At 40.4% G+C, this 25472-nt stretch overlaps 1 protein-coding gene across 1 annotated transcript in view; it reads left to right on the top strand.

Annotated features, from left to right (window-relative positions):
* The first annotated feature begins 6026 nt into the window (after positions 1-6026).
* The window catches only part of UBE2Q2 (ubiquitin conjugating enzyme E2 Q2), a 55613-nt gene continuing 36167 nt past the window's right edge, over positions 6027-25472 (top strand). Inside the window, exons 1-3 of the mRNA XM_045541992.1 lie at positions 6027-6445; positions 18381-18482; positions 22682-22786. Coding sequence (XP_045397948.1) covers positions 6257-6445; positions 18381-18482; positions 22682-22786 — 396 coding nt within the window. The 5' untranslated portion in view covers positions 6027-6256. The remainder of the gene's footprint in view (positions 6446-18380; positions 18483-22681; positions 22787-25472) is intronic.

The raw sequence follows: 25472 nt of genomic DNA, 5'->3' as shown, positions 1-25472 counted from the left end.
TGCCCAGTAAATGTGTTGAACAAGTAAATATTTGCTAACTAAAATCTTATAATTTTTTTTGAGCTAGAGCACACCTTTGTATTTTAGAAATGAGAAAACAAAGTTCAGAGAAAGTGAAATTTGGTGTTTTTTGTATTGCTCATTCATTAAACAAACATTTATTAAGCACTGAGTATGTGTTAGGCACTTACGATATGATAATTAGTAACATTTGGTCACTGTTCTCAAGGAGTAAGGAAGGATAAACATGTTTTAAAAAGTACTATACCAAGTTATATGTGATATTATAGAATAATCTATAATTCTGTGCTATCCAATATGGTATCCACCGGCCACATGTGGCTACTTAAATTTAAATTAATTAAAATTAAATACAATTAAATCAGTTCCTCAGTTACACTAACCACTTTTCAAGTGCTCAGTAACCACATGGGGTTAGTAGTGGCAGGTGTAGAACTTTTCCATCGTTGCAGAAAGTTCTATTGAACAGTGCTGCTTTAGACCTTCTCTTCAGAATGACATTCAAATTCTATATACCTCAAAGTCTTACAATTTTAAGGTGTTTGCACCTTGATCTGAAAGCCCTTTACAGTACAGGCAAGAGAGAAATGATGGACATTGCTAACTAAAACAAAAATTAAAGATAGGAGTTTAATTACAATTCAGAGTCCAAATTTGAGAAACTTTTAGCTTAGAAAACTTTCTGGCTGAGTTGGCTGTAGTGGAGTAATGAGTCACTTGTTCATTTCAACAGGGATGGGCTCCGTTTCCTGTGCCTCCTGGGTAGAACTGTGGTTGTCTGGGCCTAGTGGCCACATGCTGATGTGTGCACACTTTAGACAGGGAGAGGTCCTCACACCTTCCCTGAGATTTCAGTGAAACTAGATCACTTCTCTTACAATTTACTTGCAGCCTCTCTAACTAAGGATGTTATGTGGCTTTCGCTTCCAATAAGCTATATTCACTTAACAATCATTTATTGGGTGGTTTCTATGTCCCAGGGACTGGGCTGTGTGCTACAGAATGAAGAGGATTAAGACAAGAATTTTGTAATCTAACAGAGGAAACAAATATGAAACCAGCTAGTCATAATCAAGGCAGAATTAAATAAGTGCTATAACAGGCAAAGTGCTGGGAAATTCAGGAAAAGGAGAGATTAAAATTCAATTTTGTTTCCACAAACATGGTTCTAAAAAAAGAAACAAAATTCAATTGGGGGACTAGCACAGCCTTGATAAAGTAGATGGCATTTGGGCACAGTCTTAACGGATATGTTGGAACAGAATAGCATGGAACGTGCTGTCACTGGTAATTCTTCCACATTCAATTTCTTGAAGTCTGAAATTCTTCCACCGTATGGGCTGTGGCAGCTCTCATTCCTTCTTTCACATTGAACCTGCTCTGTCTTCCTGGAGACTTCCAGACTCTCAACCCCATCCTGGTTTTACGGTCCTTCATATACTTCTAGGTGAGACTCCATGATCCGAGTTTTCAACCAAATTTTGTCAGCCCTCCTTTGACCTCTGGCTTTTGTATTTATCTGTCTTGCCAATCCCCAAACTTGCCTTAATGAAATCAGGGTTATTCATTCATTATGAGGTCTCTCAACAACCCTCCAGTTTAACTTAACATTTCTTTGTGTCTTCCCCAATTCTCTCCCCGACCCCAGGCCTCTGTGGAGGGGACTCCCTTTGAGTAACTCTTTTCCATTCTTTCCCTCCTCGCCAGGACCTAGCAGTACACCTGATCTCCTCCCCTGTATCTCTAGTTTTCATTGCCTATAAATGGCTCTCTCTTTAGGGGCAGATCCAGGGTTTGTAGGGCCAGAAGCTTATTCAATCTTGGGAGCCCCCTTCAAGAAAAAGAATACAAAATTACAAATACCAAATTAGGAACAAAAGTTAATGTTTACTCTGAAGGAGCCTATGTAACTGTAAGGGACCCTGAAGCTTACTTCATAGTCAACTACCTTTGTCTATCCTATAATAAAAAGCTAACCAAACCCAAAAGCTTCCCTTTGCTTTACTATTGCAAACCATTGTTCATTTCTCTTTCTTATCACTCTGAAACTTTTCGAGGAAGTAGTCTATGTACACTCTCTTCACTTCCACATCACTCTGACCCTATGGCTACCATTCTATTGCAATGGTTTTCTTTAAAACACCATGGACCTCCTAAGTCTTAAAGCCCATGGCCTTTTCTTGGTCCTGAACTTTCTTATCCTTTTTTTTTTTTTTTTTTTTTTGAGACAGAGTCTCGCTCTGTTGCCTGGGCTAGAGTGAGTGCCGTGGCGTCAGCCTAGCTCACAGCAACCTCAAACTCCTGGGCTTAAGCGATCCTACTGCCTCAGCCTCCCGAGTAGCTGGGACTTACAGGCATGTGCCACCATGCCCGGCTAATTTTTTCTATATATATTTTTAGTTGGCCAGATAATTTCTTTCTATTTTTAGTAGAGACGGGGTCTCACTCTTGCTCAGGCTGGTCTCGAACTCCTGACCTTGAGCGATCCACCTGCCTCGGCCTCCCAGAGTGCTAGGATTACAGGCGTGAGCCACTGCGCCCAGCCCCTTTCTTGTCCTTTTGACAAATAATTCAACACATGGGTCATCCTCTGACATTTTGAAATAACTCCTTTCCCCTCCATCCCCCAGTGATGAGCCTTCCTCAGGGTCCTTTCAAAAGTCCAGGTTGTGACTCAGTGCTCACACCTATGCCATGGCTTCTGCCATCACTCCTGTGTGGCTAACCTAGTTATATATCCCTTGCCCTGACTTCCCTTATAAACTTCAGGCCTAAAACACAAATTCTCTACTTGAAGTCCCATCAGCACATCAAATTCAACATCTTCCTGGCTGTGTCAATGGTATCACTCCCTCCCAGCCACTTGCTCTAGGAATTTCAAAGTGTTCCTCTCCCTCTATCTCCTCATGATCTCCATGACCTAGCAGTTCTATCTCAGAAATGTCCCTAGAATCAGTGTAGTCCTTTCTATTCCCACTGCCACTTCCCCTACTTCAGTTTTAATCACTATTGACTTGGATTGATCCAAAGGCTGTTTAGCGTTTGGAACTGGGAAGCCTCTAAGCTGGGTGTGACTGGACCCATTGAATTAATGGCAGGCCAGATCTAGAACCAGGTTTCTTACTGCTTCTTGGTGGCAACTTCACACTTTTAAACCCATTGTAACCCATTTTGTACACCAATGCCAGATTAATCCTCTTAAAAAAAAGACTCTCACTGAAAGAAACTACATTATAGTTCTTGGCATGGTATTTCAGAGCTCCAAAATCTGGTCACAAATAACATCTCAAATTCATCTTTCTCTTGGCTCCTTGCTGTACTATATAACTGAATGGGCTCTCACATGTCCCCTGAACATGGCCACATTTTCATGCGAGTGATATCTGGCATGAATTTCTTCCTCCCCTGATATGTAGTTCTGTTTGGACCTCATATCACATATGATCTGCTGTTCTCTTTACTCAGGTGTCCACATTATACACTGTGGACACTCTCTAGCAGCCACTTCATCCCAGATGATGGGAATCCAAGGAGCAATCCCATCTATTTTTGATTGGTTTAGGGTGGGCATGGGACATATTTCTGGCCAATGACACGAGGGAAGTCTACTAAGATGATTCTTGGAAAAGTTCCCGTGTCTTAGGAGACATGGAAGAAAATGTCCTTTATGCCTCTGGATATTGTCATGTCTGGATGTAACCTGCAAGAACAGCTACAGCCACCTTGCTGTCAGCCTGACAAAGCAGATGGAAAGAATCTGGGCTCTTGATGATGATATTAAGGCTCAAATCAACCAATCCTGGAGCCTGTCCTGCCTTTAGACTTCCTATTATGTGAAGTAATACATTTCCTTATTGTCAAAGGCACATTGAATCGGTTTTCTATTATTTGCCGACTAAAGCATGAGGAAACAATGTTTTGTTTCCTATGCTAAACCTTAAGGGTCTTGAATTTGGGGACTATATCTATGAATCTTTCTAGTCCTTTCAGGGCTTGGCATGCAGCAGATGCTCAAAAAGTGATTGTGGAATTAATATTTGTATATATTTCTGAGATATAACTAGTAAAAGCACTTGCAATTTAGAAAACTATTTTCTCATAGCAATTTAGAGATGACAAAATAAAGCCTAGAGAGATTAAATAACTTGTTTAGGGCATTTTACTTCTCACAGTCATACCAAGTTCCGAACAGTTTGTTCCCCGTTGTCTCAAATCCTTGTCTCAGATTGCCATGCCTGTTAGGGTCCCAAGAATACTGGTGACTAAAGGAAAAACAAAGTGGCAAACCACTCATGTGCTTAACCCAGCAATACGCCAGTACAGCATTCTACTTATTTCTAGATTCAGAGCCCAGGACTGGAACCCTTTCCCTTCCCAGTCGCAGTGTATAGCGGTACCTCTAGTGCCAGGGCCTTGAATCCCCATAAGTACAAAATTTTATATGCAGAAGGACTTTCCCTGGAAAATGGATTATCGCTTTTTAGATTCTCAAAGGGGTCTGTGACCCCCTTAAAGTCTAAGAAGCACTATAACATGATACAATATCTCAGAAGGAAATGAAAAATAAAAATTTTAAAATTGTTCCTCATTCAGTGGCCTTAATTATCCCTGTTTTGTTCTGTATTTTGTCATCTAACGGGACCAGTAGACCAGGGACCTCTTGTAGATCATGAAGCAGGAGACATTTAGGCGCCAGGGCTAGGTGTTTCTAGGTAAGACTGATGTGAAAGAAAAATGCTGAAAAATTAAGAATTTCAAGATGGCGATAGCAGAGCTTTAAACCATGCTTAGGGCCTTTCTAAGCTAGGAGCCCTGTGCAACTCCATAGGCTACATGCCGATGAAGCCACTCCTGCACATTACTGCCTGCCCAATTGTGTTGTATTCTTTGGACTGCTATACAGTCCTTCATTTGGGGAGCACCTAGAATGTGCCAGAGATTGTGTTAAGTGCTGGGGATTCCAGATAAAAGCGAGCATTCAATTCCACGATATTGGGTGTCTACTATATAACAGGTCTTGTTCTAGGTCCTGGGGATACAGCTCTGAATAAGACACTCATCCGTATTGGGCAGAGGCAATGAACAAATAAACAGGAAAAATATCAGATAGTGACATGTGCTGAGCAAAAAGTTAGCACAGGATGATGTAATACAGGGTGACTGGGTGGCTATTTTAAATTGGGTCGTTAGGGAGGCCCTCTTTGAGATGACATTTGAACTAAGACCTTAATGAAAATAAGGGACAGCCCTGCTTCCATGGGGAGTGGAGAGGGTCGTCTTAAGCTTGGGAAACAGGGCAAAAGGTCAAGGCAGAGGACAGGGAGAGGGAGGAGAGACACTACATAATGATGAATATAAACGGCACAGGGAACACAGGTGGTGGTTAAGGGAAAGATGAAATCTTGGGAGATGGGAGGGAGCAGGCCCGCAGGGGCCAAAATCACCGTCCACCGTGAATAGATTGAGAACTAAACAGGGAGCAGCGGGTCCCTGCGGAACCCAGGCTAGAGAAGTGGTGGCTCGGGCTAGGGCAAGAGTAGCGGAGATGAAGCAGGGTGGGCTGGCTGGGGTCCCCGGAGCCGCCCCAGGCCCGCACCCTGCCCTCGCCCACCGCAGCTCAGCCTGGGTCAGGTGAGTGGGTGGCCCGCCGAGGGCCACGTGGAGGAGCAGTCCCAGGGCCCGGCGCAATAGGCCGCGCACGTGTCTGGCCCCAGGCCGGGGCGGGGGCGCGCGGGGGTCTCCGGAGCCTCCGGGCGTCCTGGGACCCCGGCGCGCCAGCTGGCCCCGGCCTCCAGTCCGCGGGTACGGGGAGCAGAGCAGATGGGCCGGGCGGAAGGGGGCTGGGTCACGGCGGGGAGGGGGCGGCCGGGCGCGCGCGCTGGCCGCGTGCACGCGCCGGGACTGGGAGGGGATGGGGGCGGGGTGGGGGCAGCCTTTTCCCAGGCGGTAGCGGGGGCGGTGTCGCTGTTGCCCTTTTAAGCCGCGGGGCCGTCACCGCCTGCCCGTGGAGTCGGTTACAAAGGGAGCAGCCGCCCAGGCCACTACACGACCGCCCGGCGAGGCCTCCGTGCCCCTCGCCATTTTCCAGCCGCGCACCGACGCGGGTCGCGGCTGCGGAGAGAGGCGGAGCCGCGAGAGCGCGGCCCGGGCCGGCCCCGCGGGGCGGTCGCGGCCGTGACGGCGGCTCCGGACCGGGCTCCCCTTCCGCACCCCTCCCGCCGGAGATGAGGGGAAGATGTCCGTGTCAGGGCTCAAAGCCGAGCTGAAGTTCCTGGCGTCCATCTTCGACAAGAACCACGAGCGATTCCGCATCGTCAGCTGGAAACTGGACGAGCTGCACTGCCAGTTCCTGGTGCCGCCGCCGGCGCCGCCGGGCAGCCCGCACTCGCCGCCGCCGCCGCTCACGCTGCACTGCAACATCACGGTGAGGCGCCGGCCGCGGCCCCGGGGGGCAGGCGGGGGCGGACGGGGGGCGCCCCGAGTCCCCGGACAAAGGGGAGACTGCCCCGAGGGCCCCCGGCTCCCCGGGCGGGGCGGGCCCGCCCCTTTCCCCGGCGACTGGCCCTGCCCAGGCCCCGCTGGGGCTGCGCGAGGCTGGGGTGGGAGGCGGCGGCGGGCGCGTCTCTCCGGCTCTCGCGCGGGGCCGGCTGTGGGGCTGCTGGCCCCTCTCGGCCCCCGTCGCCGCGCCCGGGGCGGGAGACCGCGGGGTCCGAGCCTCTGCCGGTCGCCATGGGCGCCCGCAGCCGGCCTGCCCCGGGGACCGCGGCTAGGCGCGTTGGCTCCGGCTGTTGTTTTGAACCCAGGCGAGGAAGGCGAAAGGCCTTTAAGTTTTGTTTTTTTTTTCTTTTCTTCCTTTCTAGCCCTTAAGTTTTAATGCTTCATTCTTCAGACAGGTTTGCCTTGTCCCTGCTTGTTCAACCAGTTCTTCTTAAGTTTGCGTTTAAGGAAAAACTAATGTTGAAAACACTCATTTAAGGAAAAAAAGTTTCGAGTGCAGCCTCTGGTGCTGTTAGAATTACCCTTTCCCCCTCGCCTGGTCCGCGCTACAGCGCTTCGGAAAGGCGTCCTGTACCTTGGCTGCGGCAGGTGGTGGTTGGTGTGTGTGCAGCCCCTCCTGCGTGTGAGCCTGGAAAATTGATAGGTGAGAGAGAGACGTGCCCAGGTCTACCGCCCAGAAAGCCCACGTTATACCGCAGAGCTGGAAAAACGCTTTAAAAGCTTTCTTTAAGCAGGAAAGCTCATTAGAAACTCCAAGGCTTGGTAAAATAATTGACGTATTAAATAAGTTTCTTCATAAAAATGTATCATGAGGCTATTGGTTGGGAAATTGACTTAGAGTATTGCGAAAATAGAACATAACTTAGAAAACAATAAAATAGAAAACAGAATGAAAACTTCAAAAGAACGATCTTTTCTAATTTAATGAAAAATTTGTTGAAAAACGAAATTGATTTACTTCTATTCATTTAGTACACGTTTTTAGAATTCATTTGTCAGTATTAACTGTAACAATAACAACATCGACAAGTAATATTTTCACGAACCAGCTTCAGGGTTGTGCCCCAGTTTTGCTGCACGAGGCCCGGGGGCTCAAAAGTAGTGTGAGTTAAATACAACTCACATGGCAGTTGATACGTTAAATCTGGCTAAAACCAAATCCGTTGTCTTTAACTCTTTGGTTAAGTCAGTGGGTACTCAAGAGCCTACAGTGTGGTGGGCGTTTGCAAAAGCCTTGACGTTATGATATTTGACCTTAAATACCTGGGGAGAAGGTGTGTATTTCAAAAAAAATTAAAAAAAAACCAATACGATCAAGTGCCGTACTGAGGAAATAATTCATTTATTGAACATCTGAGTCATCTGGGCATTGGTGTTGCAAAACTGCAGAGCAGTCCTCACTTTCAGAAATCAGTTGTCTTGGGAGAGAGAGCTTTATACACCAAAGTGTGACAGCTCTTGTGGTATTATGAAAGCCAAAGAGAGCAACTAATTTTGGCTGGGAGGTGCTCTTTAGAGAAGGCTTTGGGGAGAGGCGGAGAGTGGAGTTGGGGTTCCACAGGTGAGTACAATTTTTGGAAGACTGGCGGAAGGGCATTTTAGGTAGAGGAAACTCTGCTGGAAAAACACACCAAAGTTTGAGAGGTTTGCTTAGGAGTAGACAGTGTATGCTCAGATTTGAGAAACCCAGGGTATAAGCTGGTGAAGATTTTCCAAGAATGGAAACTAGATAGTAGTAGTGAGCATGAAGTGGGTGATAATAAGAAGATTGGCCTGAATAGCTTGGAGGGTGATTAGTCTGGTAGAAGCTGAGGTATGGCTAGGTAAAGGTAGGGCTGGTTTAAATGACAGGAGACTGAACTTGTAGGTTGTAGGGAGCTACTAAATTACTCAGATAAGTTGGGAAAATGTGTCTGCCATCCAGGACTAGAAGTGGATCTCTGCAGTGGGTGGCTTTAGGAAATGTGTGTGTGGTTTTGGTTATCCCAGTGGAGGCTGTGGAGGGGCAGGTGTTGCCGTGCTGGCATTTAGTGCCAAATGTTTTGTATTAATAACATTCAGGCAGTCTGCCACAACAAAGAATTATCACACCTGAAATGCCAGCAGAGCCTCATTGAGAACCATACTGGAGGCTGATAGAGGTCTGCTGCAGACAAAGATAATGAGTGATGATGATCTGGATTAGGCAGGGGCAACACATATGGAACAAGAAGCGAATTAGATACTTTGGGCAAACAGAAGATTTGATGAGGACTAGTATAATAGTACTGGTAGTAGAAACTATTAAAATTGAGGTGCTAATGAATTATGACAGACATTATTGGTAGATGCTCAGTATGTAACTTTTTATTATGGAAAAACATTAAACATACAAAAGTTGAATGGTGTAGATAACCTCCATGTACCCAGCCTCAACAATGGTAAACTTTGGCTGATCTTACTTCATCCATACTCCACCTTGGGACTATGTTGAAGCAAATTCCAGACAGATCACTTTATCTGTAAATTTCAGTATGTATCTCTTTTAAACATGGATGAGTGTTTTGATAAAATCTACATGGCTTGTTCATAATGATACCCTTTGCTTAGAAAGGAAAGAGCAAGGAAAAAATACAGTTGGATTTCAAGTGCCAGGAGCTGTCTTACTGGGTTTGTGATTTGTTCTCTAAAAAGTTATAGCTGTTAAAAAAAAAAAAAAAAAAAGGCCTGACATGGTGGCTTTGGCCTGTAATCCCAACACTTTGGGAGGCTGAGGTGGGAGGGTTGCTTGATCCTAGGAGTTCGAGGTTACAGTGAGCTATGATTGTTGCCACTGCATTCCAGCCTGGGTGACAAGAGTAAGATCCTGTTTCTGGAGAGGGTGGGAGGGGGAGGTAATGAGTTTGACCTATTTTTTAACTTTCCCTCTTTAGACCGCTCAGATATTTATTTGGCGCTTTTACATGCCAGGCCCTGTGTTGTACAGCTTCTGTAATGTTTGAGTGAATAGTACTTCACTAGTTGTTTTATACACATGCATGCTAGTTTCTGAATAATCCCCTAGAGATACTGTATCCCTTTTTCTTTCAGGCTTCTGCATCAGCTGTTTTTCCCATGTAGAATGTGCCCCTGAGCCCCAACCCTTACGGTACCCAATCTATCTGTACAAGTCTGACTATCCCTCAAGGTTCTTCTGGGATATATTCAGTTCATGCTGATATTTTCCTTCCTCCCTTCTTTTAGTCCTTAACTATTTCTGCTTTGGTTATGTTTTCTTATGCTGTATTGTGTTATTTTTGGGTGTTTAAATCTTTTTTTAAAATAAAAAAAATTTCATTTAGAGAGGAAGTCCACTGTGTTGTCCAGTCTAGTCTCAAACTCCTGGTCTCAAGTGACCCTCCTGCCTTGGCCTCTCAAAGTGCTAGGATTACAGGTGTGAGCCACCGCACCTGGCCTTACATCTTTTTTTTTTTAAGTTTTTTTTTTTTTTTTATGGTGGCAAGGGAGAATATTCTTTAATTATGCTTTATGCTTTTCATCTTCCACTCAGTAAATGCTCAGTAAATATTTGTTTCATTGACTGTATGGCCCTAGTCTTGCTATATTCTGTTTGCACAAAAATCTTAACTGCCCTGTAAGTTAATTGCCAAGAGTTTGTAAAAATTGTAGAGATAATATTAAGAATGTGTCGTAGATAGTACAGCAAGGTCACTGAAGGCTTATAGGAAATCTGTAAATTGACTTCATGTGAAAGACAGTGTAAGATAGGGGGAGGGGAAACCCCCACAACATAGTAGATGTTTTACTCTTTAGGCCAAGGGAATTGAGCTATTTCCCCATCCCTGTTTTATAAATTCATCCTGATCTTAAATATGAAGGGAGACGAGTACTCTTTTTCAACCTCAAGGGGTCCTCTTTATCACTTCTTTGAAGTCATAATATGAAAGATCATCTGTTATGCAAACTTAAGTATGGTTTTGTCATTTTCAGTAAACAGACCTAATTGCCAGTCAGTGCTAACATCCAGTTGTGATCACACCTAAAAGCAAAGCAGCTTGTTTTAATAACCTGTGCAGCCTTATTGGAAGCTAGTATATGGCTTTTCTTTAGTCCTTTTGAGGTATTTAACCCAACTTGGCAACTCCATTTTCCTCTTTTTATAGACTTCTTGACATCTGGGGACTCTTGGTAGAGAATCACAGTTTTAAAGTAAAAAATCTCCCCCAGGAAGTAAACACCTGGTAAACAGATGAAAATTCATTTTTTTGTATTATTCATATAGCATAAATCATTACTTTTTCTGCCTGAGTGGCTGTTTGCTAGGCTACCTTTGGTGGAACAGTTTTTTGGTTAACTAAATTTCTATTCATCATTGCCAAAAAGTCCCTTCCTCCAACAGCAAAATACTAAATTTAAAAATGTTGGAACTCTGAATCTAGGGGGAAGAGAGAAGTTTAGCTTTTACTTAGTAGTTAGGACTTTAAATGATCACTTTTACTGTGTTTCTCTATCAAATAGGTAAAACTTTTTGCCCTGCAAAAGAGCATATATAGAAAAACGCTTTGGCAACCATGTTGTTCCTTACAAATAGAAAAGTGATGGTGTCATTTGTGGCTGAATAACACTTTATTTTGAAAATGCTTTGTAACAGCTTTTCATGGGGAAAGAGGCAATGCTCTTAACTTCATTTTTCATTTTTCTAGTCTTTACCTTGATAAAAAGTAGTCCAGCCAAAGTTGTACAAAGGAAATAATGGACAAATCTTGACTAAGGAACCTAAGACCTTTTTCTTTGGTTTACTCTTGTGGGACAGATTACTTTTCTAAATTGAACATGGAGAAGTATTTGGAAATATCAGAACTGTCATGTTAAGTGCCTAAGTGGTACTTTCAGGCCGGAGAAAATCATTGTTTTCATTTATTTGGCCAATTTATAATATTTAATGTAAGGTCAAATTCCTAGTGCTTGTCTATCCTCCTTCATCTCCATTTTTATGCCCTTCCTTGAAAGGAGCAGATATATGAAGAGGATAGTTAGGTTTCCCTTTTATGAATGGTGTATCCCTTGATTTTTTTTTTTTTGTTGTTGTTGTTGTTAAACTCACTTAGACCTGGAAAATGGTAGCATTAGCTAAATGTCAGCTAGTTGAGGGGTGGGGAATTGAATTGAAATAGTCACTGTGAAATGTAAAGCATTACTGGAGAGCCAGAGTGATAAAGCAGGGGTCCTTTTTTCCCCAAGTCCTTTGTAACAGTGTTATGTGATCTCTTCTAGAAGATGGTGCTGAAAGACTCTGAATCAAGGAAATCATCCAGTGGGTTTCAGCAGCTTAGGTGATTCAAATCCTCTTTAGCACCTTTGTTTTCTCTGCCTCAGTTCACTTAGAATGATGTTCTGAGTAGCTGTAATTTGCTCCCTGGGTTTGGATACTTAAGCATTTTTTAAAGTCACAGGGTATGTAAGTATTTTTCTTTTACCAAGTGTTAGTATTTTTACTAACAGCTAGTGTATGGGTTCTGGGCTAGCTACTTGATTACTTGTAAAATGATTAGCAGGAAACAATGTATATTTATATGTGTGTGTATATATATTTAGTATCTTATGTTAGAGCATTTAGAATTTTATTAAGGTACTATATGGTAATTTTGTTAGTTTACTTCATTGTCCACCCCACGTTTATTGAACAGCAAAGTATGAAAGTAATGTGTCCTATAACTGGTCTCCAGAAGGATTACCAACTGCTGTATTTCTGAACCTTCAACAAGAAGAATGTGCATGAATTTTCAAAAAAGTATGAAATCCCTGGACATAGCTGTGTCCTACCATTTGGAAAGATAGCAAAAACTGAGCATTCTGGCAGGCAGTTTTGCTGGCTGGTGCTTGAGATAGAGCCACACGTGGGTCTCTTAGTGGATTTATGTAGAAAAATAAAGCTATTTTTAAACAAGATGAAAAATTCCCTTTTTAAAGCAGCGAGAGGTAAAGAGGTTGACTTGATTAACCTTGAGTTGTGTTGTCCCATATTAGGACAATTTTATGGTGGGGATAGTAGTGATGGTGAACTTGTTTGCAGTTTGTCCACTTATGGTCACCTTCGTGGTGGTGGTCACAGACAATATCATCCTGTAGGCCTTAAAAATTACTGTAAAACTAATAATAGAATGGAATAGAAACAAAGGACCTACATAGTTAGATGCTTAGGTAATTGTTCTATATTTACTTGTCTTTAAAATTTTCACAACTGGTGAAAAAGAGCTGTGTTAGAAGCAAACATAATCTGTTAAGGAAAACTGCCTGAATTCATATTGGGATTTTTGAGCACCATCTAATGTTTAACAACTGGATATCACAGGTCATTTTAAAACACAATAATAAAAAAACTATCTTTTTAAGATAGAAAGTTACAAAGCTTAGTTAACCTTATACAAATTGCAAAGCTTGAAGTGTGTGAAAGATTGAAAATATTAATGCAGAGGTTTAAGAATTGGTCATCATTTTAGATGTTTTTCAAAATAGATTGTCTTTTAAATATTACACTGAACAAACCTTGAACATGATGTTGAGTTTATGAAGGTTAAGTTTCTTGGGGTGGGGGTGGAAATATATAATATAGAAAACAAGACATTCTTATTGTAAGGAATTTAGAAACCAGGTAAGCAAAACTAGAAAAAAATCATAATTCTACCACTCGGAGGATGTCACTGTCAATTTTGTTGTATATCTTTCTGGTCATCTCTTTTCTCCTGTGCTTATATTTACCCCCCCGCCCTTTTTTTTTTTTTTAAATCAGGTTATTTTGTACTCTTTTTCATGCCACAATATTGTAGATCTGTGTCCTGACGTACTCTCCTCTATAGTGGCTTCAGTTGTTGTATGGCTGTACCATTTAGTCATGTTTCCTAGTACTGCACATAGAGATGTTTGGTTTTTATTTTCCTATCATAAATGATGCTTTGAACATCAATAGCTAGAGCTGAATACTTACGCATGTAGGTAATGTCCTTTGAAACCTTTCTAGGAGTGGTGGCTTTCTATTCTTATTGCTGAACTGGTTTCTAGAGATGGAATAAATTATATTGTATAGGAACTTTTTTGTCTTCAGGTACCAGCTTTTATCAGATTGGTAAAAATGTTAGCAAGTGTGCAATGAAGTGGGCATTCTCACAGCCATGGCAGAAAGTGTAATTATCTATGACTTTTTAGAAAGTGATTTGGCTCCGTGTACTCTCCCTACTACTGATTCAGGCAAGGTGAATGCTGACTACCCCAGGTGGGCCAGCATTATCCCTGTGACTCCAGGTGTCCCAGAAAGAAAGCTCTAGCCCCAGGAAAGACACAAATTTTCCTGGCTTAGCCCACCTGACGGCCAACCACTGGGAATGGGGTGGGCTGAGAGAGAAAGATGGGATGGAGGTAGCAAAACTACTGTCAATGCAGCTACAAAGGTTAATATAGGATGGTGAAAGGGATGTTTCTTCCAAGGATGAAATTCTAGATGTGAAGGAAGGTGAAGGGGAAGGCAGCAGTTTTCAAAGTTTTTGGGGTCAGGGCTCCTTTACATTCTTGAAGATATTTTGAGGGCCCAAGGAGCCTTTGTTTATGTAGGTTATATCTATTGATATTTATCATTAGAAATTAGAAATATTTAAAACATTAATTCATTAAAAAACTTATTACATATTATTACGAATGGTTTTTGAAAAATAACCATACTTTCTAAGCCAAAAGAATTCAGTGAGAATAGTAGCACAGTCTTAGATTTTTTGCAAGTCTCTTTGATAGCTGGTCTAGCATCTGCTTCTGCATTCAATTTGTCGTGTGACATTTGGTTTAAATGATGTAAACAAAATCCAGCCTCACAGATACCTGGTTGGAAAAAGAGGTATTGTAATAGCCATTTTAGATAATTGTGGATATTCTTTTTTGATACTCCATCAAAACTTGGTCTTTCTTGAACCTTGAGCAGGTCTTTTGCCCTTTGGAAAATACTGGTTCACTGAGATCTAAATGTTGATACGTTTCATTATGTAATATCAGATCATATTTATGTTGCCATCAATCCTATCAGAACACTCTGGAAGATATCAAATTCGTGGCGGTGGGTACAAGTTTTCCAACATTCTAATTTTTTGCTCAAAAGCTTGAATTTTATTATTGGCAATAGGTACTGTCCTTTGTTTTCCTTGAAATGACAGACTCTTTTCATTCATTCTTGAGAAAACGTCTGCCAAAAACCCAAGTTGGATTAACCATTGTTAGTCATTCACCTTTGCAAGTCAAAATGGTGTTCACTTGAAGTTAGTTCACCTCAACTCAGCCTCATAAGTGATTTTTCTCTCGTAGTCTGTAGGAGTGCTCATGTATACTTTCCATTTCATCACTGGAAATATGTAAGGATTGAAATTTAGAAAAATAATTTTTACTGCTGTGTCATAGACATACTTAAGTGAAACTGACCCTTTTTTCTTCTTCCTTTTAAATACCTCAGTGTATGGTGGTGAATAATACTATGATTTCTAGCGTTGATGTTACTGTCTTTATTTGTGCTAAGGCACCAGCAGTTTTACCCACCACTTTATCTGCACCATTAGTGCAAATGCCACCATCTTAGTATTCTCACAGAAATAGTTTGGATTTAGAGGTCTGAGGGCCCCACTTTGGGAACCATTGAAAGAGGTACTTAGACCTATTATGTATCTTCTCATGTTCAGGATTGAAAAAAACGTCTGAGGTAGTAACTGATTCCAGTTAATTTTTTTACAATTCTCTTAATATGGTTTTGAGAAGTTTCAGTCCAAAGCAACAGTGCATATTTTATTTTGCTTATGCAGAAGTTTACTAGACAACACTAATCTATAGAATGAAATGCTAAATCTAGTTTTTTTTTTTTTTTTAAGGCTAAATAAAATACAAAACTAAAACAGTGAAAATGGTCTAGATGGTATGTTCCCAAAGTAGGTTGAAGAATTTGAGGAAGAAAATGCAATACTCAATAAGTGGTTTTCTAAGAACAGGATTAATTCTAAAGACAGTTTACCTTTTAGCCTGTAAAGAGATTTGGGACACAGTACGGGTTAGAGAAATGAGAATAGAAAAATAAACCATTACTGAACAGATATACTGTTAATGATGTCCTACTTCCATACAATTTTTTTTTCTTAACATTTGGTAAAATGCCTTAAAAATATTCAGTTTCCGTGGCTTAACTATATTATATTAATAATTAAGATTATAGTTCTCAAAGCAATGCTTCTTTAAAACTGTGTGCAAAATTGGTTTCTACGACTTGAACCCAGTTGTTCTGCAGCTAATATCTAATAATAATGGCTTTTCCCCAATTTATAATAGAAAACAGCACAAATGAACAAAGTAAATGTCTTTTAGTGCTGTGGTCCCCAGCCCCCCAGGCTGCGGACTGATACTGGTCCGAGGTCTGTTAGGAACCAAGACACAGCCAGGAGGTGAGTGGTGGGCAAGCCAGCAAAGCTTCGTCTGTATTTACAGCTGCTCCCCATCACTCGCATCACTGCCTGAGCTCCACCTCCTGTCAGATCAGCCACAGCGTTAGATTCTCATAGGAGCATGAGCCCTATTGTAAACTGCATGGGAGAGGTCTAGGTTGCACACTCCTTATGAGCGTCTGATGCCTGATGATCTGATGTGGAGCTGAGGTGGTGATGCTAGCACTGGGGAGCAGCTGCAGATACAGATTATCATTAGCAGAGAGGTGTGACTGCACAATAAATGTAATGAGCTTGAATCATCCTGAAACCATTGCCCCTACCCTGGTCTGTGGAAAAATTGTCTTCCATGAAACTGGTCCCTGGTGCTAAAAAAGTTGAGGGTTGCTGTATTAGTAGATGAAAACACATAATGCTTAGTTCATTCACTTTTTTTTAAATCAACACACATAATTGTGTTTTAAAAAATACATATGTAGTAATAGCATTTCTTGGTAGTACTCAGTTTGTGTGATGGAATGAATATTGGATTTTATGGTGTTTGAGTTAGTTATCTTTTGCTCTGTAACAAATTTAGCAGTTTAAAACAACAAACATTATCTCAGAGTTTCTGGGGGTCAGGAGTCTGTGTGCAGTTTTCCCTTGGGTACGCTGTGCAGTGAAGGTGGTGGTGGCTGCAGGCATCTCAAGGCTGGCCAGGGAGAGAATCCATCTCCAAGCCCACTCACATAGTTGTTGGCAGGATGCATCTCTTCACAGGCAGTTGGACTGAAAACCTCACTTTCTGGCTGGCTATTGGTCAGAAAGAAGCCTTTTTCAGTTCTTTGCCACGTGGGCCTCTCCATAGGGCAGCTCACCAGACGGCAGCCGCTTGCAGCAGAGCAATAGGGAGAGCAGGAGAGAGTGAGCAAGGCAGGCATCATAGTCTTTGTAACCTAATCGCAGAGGTGACATCCATTACTTTTCCTGTATTCTGTTTGTTGGAAGTGTCAGTAGGTCCAGGGGAGGGAATTTTACAAGGGTCTGAATACCAGGAGGTAAGGATTATGGGGCCATTTTTGAGGCTGCCTACCACAGTGACGTCTCTGAGCTGTAGCGCACAGACAATGGCTGTGCAAGGAGAATGGTGGTTTCAAAAGTCCAGGTGTGGCCAGGCACGGTGGCTCACGCCTGTAATCCTAGCCCTCTGGGAGGCCGAGGCGGGTGGATCACTCGAGGTCAGGAGTTCGAGACCAGCCTGAGTGAGACCCCATCTCTACTAAAAATAGAAAGAAATTATATGGACAACTAAAAATATGTATATAGAAAAAAAAATTAGCCGGACATGGTGGCGCATGCCTGTAGTCCCAGCTACTCGGGAGGCTGAGGCAGTAGGATCGCTTAAGCCTGGGAGTTTGAGGTTGCTGTGAGCTAGGCTGACGCCACGGCACTCACTCTAGGCTGGGCAACAAAGTGAGACTCTGTCTCAAAAAAAAAAAAAAAAGTCCAGGTGCTATGACAAGTGAGAGCGCCATGGTAGCCCTGTGTCACTGCTTGTCTTGCCCTCTAAAATCTGCTATATTTAAGAATTAATATTAACTTCATTTAAGAAACCTGTTCTTTTAGAAATTACATTCTGCCCTGTATTCTAAGATGAAAATTTACTAGGAAAAAGACAAAATTAAATGGGATAAATCTTAGGGCCAATTTTTCTAGTAGAGAAAAATCTCAAATTCTGTGATTATGCAGAAAGTAAGCAGGATAGTGAGTAGAGCATTTTTAAAAATCATTTTTAGCATTTGTGATGTTTTAAAAACATAATCCTTGGCTTTATTAAAAACGTAGAGTTAGATCTCCTCCAAATGCAGTTTAGAAAATGTAGCTTTGTTACATTAAAAGGCAAATATAGTACAATTTAAATCTACAGACTGTACTTCATGGTTGGGATGTTTGTATTTATTTTTAAATTTGTTTTTGCTTTTTGGGAGATTTATTAGGATCCCAGATTTTAAAGCCCTTTGAAATTGTGAAAACTGGAGAATTCAGGCTGTGATGACCTTTCTTTGTAAAGGAAGGAAGCCCATCTTCCTTGGTACCCGAATACCATATTTTATGCTTTTGATAAAACATAACTTGCAGTGTATTCTCTTCTGTTTGTTTTAAATCATACTGCTTACTAGGTAAAGTGCTTCTGTTGTTTTTGGACTTACAAATTATGTAACATGGAACAGGGAAGATTAAACCATGATACTTAGCAACTTTATGTTTTTAAAAGAAATCCATAAAAAGAAATTTGTTTCTCCCCACATGGATTTTAATGTGTTGCTTTTTTCCCCCCTGATAAATTTTACTTAAATCTGTGGTCATCATGCCCTTTAGCGGTGTGGTTTAAGTGTGTTAGGCTGTATGTGAATGTGTTTAACATAGATGTCTCTGTAACAGGAATCCTATCCATCTTCTTCACCCATATGGTTTGTGGACTCTGATGACCCAAATCTGACATCAGTTCTGGAACGTCTAGAAGATACTAAGAACAACAATTTGGTGAGAAAATAAGCCAAGCTACTTTCTTTTTTTTTTTTTTTAGAATGAACATTTTATACCACACTTAAATGTTAAAGAGATATTATGATACGAAAAGCATTATTAATGATTATTTGATAATCTTAGAGGGGTTAAAGACCAGAGTGTGTATGTGTTTTTTAAGTCCTTCAAATCCTATTTACTACCTGGTCTCTCTCTTTTTTTTTTTATTTCCCATGGGTATACCCTTAATTTAAATTAGGAATTAAGGGTCTCTTTTCCTTGAATTCTAACCATTAAACTGAGCATTTTGGGAGAGACCACTAGCCAGGGTGGGAAGTGGAATAAGACCAAGGTAAGTGTGAAGGAAGATGATAGAATGACACCAGTACTAGTGTTAGGGAATTGGTCTTTCTTTCAAGGGTATGTAAGTCTGTAGTAAAAGTCAAAAGTATTGAAATAGAACGTTTTTTTGTTTTTAATATGTAAAGAAATGTAACTTTCCATTTCATAAAAATTTAAAAAACCTTTTTCTTTGATTATAAAACTCATAAGCAGCCATTGTGAGAGAACGAGTAAAATACAGAAAAGCAAAAAGAAGAAAGTAAAAATCTCCCGTAGTTTCTCTGTGTGATGTAACCACTGTTGACATGATGGCTATTGTCTGCTAGTATTTTTTTTCTTTGCTACTAAAATACATGTACTCTTACGCATATGTTTAAATAGTTGAGGTCATGTTCTATATAGTTTTGTATCCTTTAAAAAAGGTAACATTGTCATTGTATTTTCCCATGATGTCATCAAGTTCTTATAGAAAAATAACAGTCATTATTTGCAGGTGACATGATTGTTTACTAAAAAAAGTCCAAAGACACCAACTGAAAAAAATTTTTGAGATGACTTGTTAAAAGTTTTATTATATAAATATCAATAGCTTTTCCAAATTTCAGCTATGATCAGATAGAAGACATAGTGATAAAGTATTTTATTGACAATTATAATAAAAATTAAGTACCAAGGAATAAAATTAGATGTACAGGGCTTATATCAAGAAAACTACAAAATTTTGCTGAGTGGAATGAAAGACTTGAATATTATGTCCTAGGTGGGCAGACTCCATATTAAATATGTTGGTTATATTTATGTCTTCATATTAATTTATAAATAAAATGCAATTCTAGTATACATCCAAACAAATTTATTTTTGGAACTTGACAAATGACTCTAAAATTTACTTAGAAGAGTGAATAATAAAAAATAAAGTTATAAAAAGGTAATAAGAGACTTGCCCAGCTGGATGTTAAATAAGATACTGTGTACTGGCCCTGTACCAGACAGAGAAAGGCAATAGAAGTTTAGAACCAGAGTCACGCAAATGAAAATTTATGATAACATAAAGGTAGTATTTTAATTCAGTAAAGAATGGATAGATTATTCCATAAATAGTTTTGGGAGCACTGGCCATTTAACTCAGATTTTTGTCAAAATAAGTTATAGATTGTTTAAGGACAGAAGAACATCAGTTTGAAGATATTTTGAGAGTTAAGGCTGGTATGGAGGGTGATTGAAGGTAAGAGGTAAAAATTAAAAGCTAGACAGACATATGTTCACTTCTCCAGCAGGCGGATGATGAAAAAGAGTGGTAGACACAGCCCCATTACTGCCGTGTCCTTTTAGGAGGCTGCCTCTAAAGAGCTGAAGATACCAGTTTGATAATGGCAGAAATGAATCAAGTTATTTTTCAGTGTCTAAAATATTACATAAAAATGCTCCTAAAGTTAAATGAAATAGGATATAAAATTGGGCCTAATTTTATAAAAAGTAGATATATTTGCATGAAGGGAAAAACAATTCACTTTCCACTTTATCTTACAGCCTCTGCCAGTTTCTCATAGTCTAGTTTCTTGATAAAATAAGCTATATTTCTTCATCTTTAATTCACTTATTATAATCTGGATTCTGCCTTCATTGTTGCACTAAATTTTTCTCCCAGTTGCCAAATCCAGTGGCTCCTTTTTTAGTCCCCAAATTGACCCCTCTACAGCATTTTGATACTGTTGATTATTCCCTTGTTGAAATATTTCAACAAACATTTATTACTTAATGTTCACCAGCAAAGAGTTGGTTAAATAAAAATTATGGCATAGAATATTGTATGTAATCTGGCCCCTTTTATATTACAGTGTTGTAAAAAAATCTGTGTCTAAGCTTGTATGCTTACTTTCCCCCCACCCTCCCGGGTAGATCGATATATAGGAAACTGTTAATAGTAAAACACAGAAAAATATTTTTTAAAAAATTGATTGGCTTCTATGCCATACTCTGTGATGAGTGGTGAGTATAAAAGACAAATAAGGCATGTCCCTGTCCTCTGGGAACTGATTATCTAATGGGACTTATGTCAGATCACTGCCACTGTTTTTATCTTATCACCCTGCCTTGGTCTCCTCTGATCTCTTCCTTGTTCTTCCTCCTCTCACTCTGCTTTCTCTGAGTAATCTCTTCCATTCCCATTACTTAAGTCATGACCTGTATTCCAGGGGTTCCTAAATCTGTGTCTCTAGCTAAAATTTATCTTCAGAGTTTCAAACTCATATATCTGTCTTTATATTATATATATGTTAAGAGAATATCACTTGGATGTGCCATGGGTTTCCAAATGACATTTAAATTTACACTCATCTGCCTCCTAGCACTCCACCACCCCCATCATGTTTTCTCTCACTAATTCTCTCTGTGACAGTGTGTGGGACAGAATGCAATAATGAAACTAAGTCACTCATGCCTGAACGTGGGAGCTATCATCTAGTTCTTTTTACACCACTGTTCCTGACCCCTAAACTGTTTAGTAAGTTTCTAAGACCTGTCCATCTACCTTCTGAATATTTCTTAAGTTCTTCCTTGTGATCTTAGTTTCTTCCCCCCATCCCTCAAACACATTTTTTTTGGGGGGGCAAGAATATAAAGTTGAAATTGCTAGAAGATGTACTACCCTGTTTTTCTTGTTTGGTATGACTCCACCACACTGCTGCCTCTCCCACAGCACTCCTATAGATCCTCCTGTGCCAGGGGTTGGAGTGTCCAGGTCTGTGTCCGGATCACCCTGCCTCATCTTCATTATGTCCTTAGCACAAAACAAAGCTCATTGGATGGATAATAAATCCACAGTGGGGCTTTTGCTCCCTTTTAAGCATGAGGATTTTGTTTGATAGTAATTTACTGTTCAGCCTTCCTCATTTCCACTTGCTCCTTTGTCCACTTTGGAAACCCTTTTCTTTGCTTTGTTAACCTCTAATCCTGTGTCTTCTTTCTTAGTCCATCACAAACCTAGTTCCTTCTCTTCATCTGTTTTATGGTCAGAGACACCTAGGAAACCATTCCTGACCAAGTGACGTAAGTTGCCTTATTAGATCCCATTTGAGTCTACTAAGTGTTGACCATTCTTCTTAAACCGTAATTGGTAAACTTATACATTGAAAAAAATTTTAAACAATGGAAAACATGTTTGTGCACATAATTTACCTTGCTTGCTTAAAGTAAATGTGCTTACAAAATAATCTGGGTTTAAAAATGGAAATTTACAGTTATTCTTTGTAGTTGTCCTAGTGAATTATTTATTTTTTTTAAGATACTTAAGATCCTAAGATTCTTAAGAGCCTCCTGATCATCAAATGTTTTCACAGGTTTCATTTAATCTTTACTATTCTGGAAAAGTTTTAATTTCTTTGTTTTACAGATGGGCAGACTCAAACTCAGGGAGTTAGATACTGTATCCAAGGTCATCTAGATTCCCTTCTCAGGCTCTGTCTACTAGATCACATTTGCCTCTGTACTTTTAAATGATGTGACTGGAATATGTAATTCTGTAATCCATGTGTAACAACACTGCCAATGTTTTATAGCCTTGTTAATGCATTAATGTTCTCTTGTCTGAAGTTAGCAACTAGAAATTGGACAGTGTCTGGAACTCCCTTCCTCTGCTTTTTTGTTGTCATTCTGCTAGATATGAGTTGTAGGGATTATACCCCAAGCCATAGTAACTTTCTTACACTAGCAGCCCCTAAAAGTATTTTAAAGACTATTATTTTATCTGTAGCCTGCAGTTGAGCAGTAGCAAACTTTTTCATTTCCTCCTGGATTGATTACAGTCGTCATAGCATTATTCATGTCTTCTAAGGGCTCTTTAACATAATGCTTATTTACTGAAATGTGTTTTGTAGCTTCGTCAGCAATTGAAGTGGTTGATATGTGAACTCTGCAGATTATATAACCTTCCTAAGCACCTGGATGTTGAGATGCTAGATCAACCACTACCCACGGGTCAGGTAAAGTAAAAACTCTGTCACGCAAAAGTAAAACTAGGATGATTTTTCTTTTTATTATTCTACTTATTTAGAAGTTAGCTTTTGTGTTCCTGTTGAATTGTTCTGTTTGTTTTGTTTTAGGTACTAAAAATAAGATTTTCATTCTTTGGAGCTACTGGTATTTACTATGACAGGCAAACAATTGGTCCCCTCCCTACCACCACCTTTTTGTTCTTAACATTCCTGGGTTCCATAAATGTTCCTTGATTCTTTGCGTATTCAGTTACCTTCACCTGGAACACCGCCTCCTTAAGTCTATCTGTGCTTCTTAAGGAGTAACTCCAGTGCAACAAAGTTCCCGCTAGCTCACCACCACCCCTTAACGTCTCTGGATTTCTACACCTACCTATTTTGGCATCAACTATTGACTTTTTACTATAATAAATGAATATTGAGCTCTTATACCACCCGCTTACCCACCCACCTCTCCTTCCTAAAATATTATCTTTAGTCATAGGAATAATCACTGTTTATCATTAGAGTCAAGTTTTCTATTTTATTTCCTTTCTTGTGAGCTTTTTGTTTTACAGTGTCTTCCTAGTTTTAAACAGTAATTCCTAGTTTTAAAAAAATTATGTTCTGTCCCTTTCTGTGAGCTCTCCCACTGTCCTATGCCAGTCTTGGCAGGTTGTTCTCTGGGCTGGCTGTACAGCTGTCATTGTGAGATTTTTCTTGTCTGCTCTCCTAGAGTAGATCCATTGTTTCCCGGATCTCATGGCGTCTTTCTTGGCTTACTTTTTCTCATCGTGCCTGAGTGCATCCTCAAGTAAAACACTCAGAAAACGTGGAAAGGTACATTTTCTGAGTTCTAGCTTCTGAAAAAGCATGGTCTAGAGTTTGGGTTTTGGAGCCCGACCACCATGGGTTTGAATCTTGGCTGTGTTGCTTGGTTAGCTGTGTGCCTTTGGGCTAATTACCTAATCACTCTGTGTCAACTTCCCATTTGCAAAATGGAGGAAATAGTAGTAGTACCTATTTTTGGGGAGTTATAAGGATTAAATGAATTGATACATGTAAATTATTTAGAACAGTGCCAAGTGCACAGTATATTTTCAATAAATGGTAACCTCTGTTATATTCTGCCCTCACGATTGTTTGAATATATAATTCTAGGTTGAAGATAATTTTACCTCAGAATTTCAGACTGGGCTTTTATCTTCTCACAATGGTGGTGTTGAAGCCTGATGTCATTCTGGGTTTTATTCATTTAGGTATGACTTTCTCTCTTGAAGCTTTTAGGAATTTCTTTTCCTTAGTGTTCTGAAATATCACAGTGATGTACTTAGTTGTGGGTCTTTTTTCATTGGTTGTGCTGGGTACTCAGTATGGATAGGCCTTTTCAAATTTGGAATCTTGAAATCATCTTTTTTTTTTTTTTTAACCAAGTTTCTCCTTTCCATTTTATTTATTTATGTTGGAATGCCTACTAATTGGATTTTAGACATCTTGGCTTGAGTTGTATCTCTTACATTATTTCTAAATTCTACGTCTTTTAATTCTAAATTCTGGAATATTTTTCTTTCAACTTTTGGAAGTTTTATTTGGACATCCATAACTTTAAGTTTTGTTTTGGTTATTTATTGCCTGCTTAACCAATTACCCCAAAACTTAATAGCATAAAACAACAATTGTATCTGTCTCTTGCTACTGTATGGGATAACTAGGCTTAGCTGGACAGTTTTCCTACTGGTCTCATTTGGGGACTCTGTGCATTAGATGGTGGCTGGTACCAGCCTCATCTGGACATTCGACTGCACTGGAACATCTGAGACAGCTGCTTCACTCCCAGGTCTGTCTGGACGGACATTTCTTCACATGGCCTTTCTCTGCGTGGCACCTCATCCTCCTGGGCCTCTTTGTGTGGCCTCTCTTTCTTCAGGATGATAGTCAGAACTATTCTGTTTCTCTGGAGATGAAGCCTTATGGTCTCTTGCCTAAGGTAGATGTGTCTGTCTGGGTTCTGCTTAAGGAGATGTGGGAGAGCAGTGTGTTTTCGGGGCTGTAAAATGTGTTCTGTCTACAGGCTTTTGGTTAATCTCTGTTCCTCAGTCCTACCTGTCACTCCCACTCTCCAGTGTCCCTGGTGTCTCACTCTAGCGCCCCTCCGGGTGCTGTGGGGCAGATTAGCCTCGTTATCAGGTTCCCTCCGCACCTTTATTTGCTTTGCTCCATTAATTGCCATTCCTCCATTTACTGTCATCTTCTAGTGTTGTGGGGGAATTCTTTTCTGTTGGTAACCTTATTCCTTTTCTTGTTTTGTGTTTATACAATGTTTATTCTTCACTGTAATTCTGGTGGAGCCTCAGGAAAGAGAGAATATGAAAGAAATATGTTCTACGTTCAACTTTCCTTCTCTGGGATGTCTGCAACTTGTGTTTTTCGCTGAGTAATATCATGGACATAATGCACATAGATCTACCATTTTTTCATGATTGTGCCTATAATTTTATGTAGGGATATAACAGTTTGTGAAATACATGACAATTTCCTAATTTTAAATCATCCTTGCATTCCCATAATAGACACTGTTAGAAAGGATATGGTAATACTTTATTTTTGGATTTTTAACTTCTGTATTAAGTGAGATTGTAATATAGTTTTGCTTGTGGCTCTTGTTTCATTTCAGTATCAGGGCTATGCTGGCCAG

Source organism: Lemur catta, chromosome 1, assembly GCF_020740605.2.
Source record: "Lemur catta isolate mLemCat1 chromosome 1, mLemCat1.pri, whole genome shotgun sequence".
Lineage (NCBI taxonomy): Eukaryota > Metazoa > Chordata > Mammalia > Primates > Lemuridae > Lemur > Lemur catta.
Note: the sequence above shows the minus strand (reverse complement) of the source record. Positions and strands in the feature narration are given on the sequence as shown.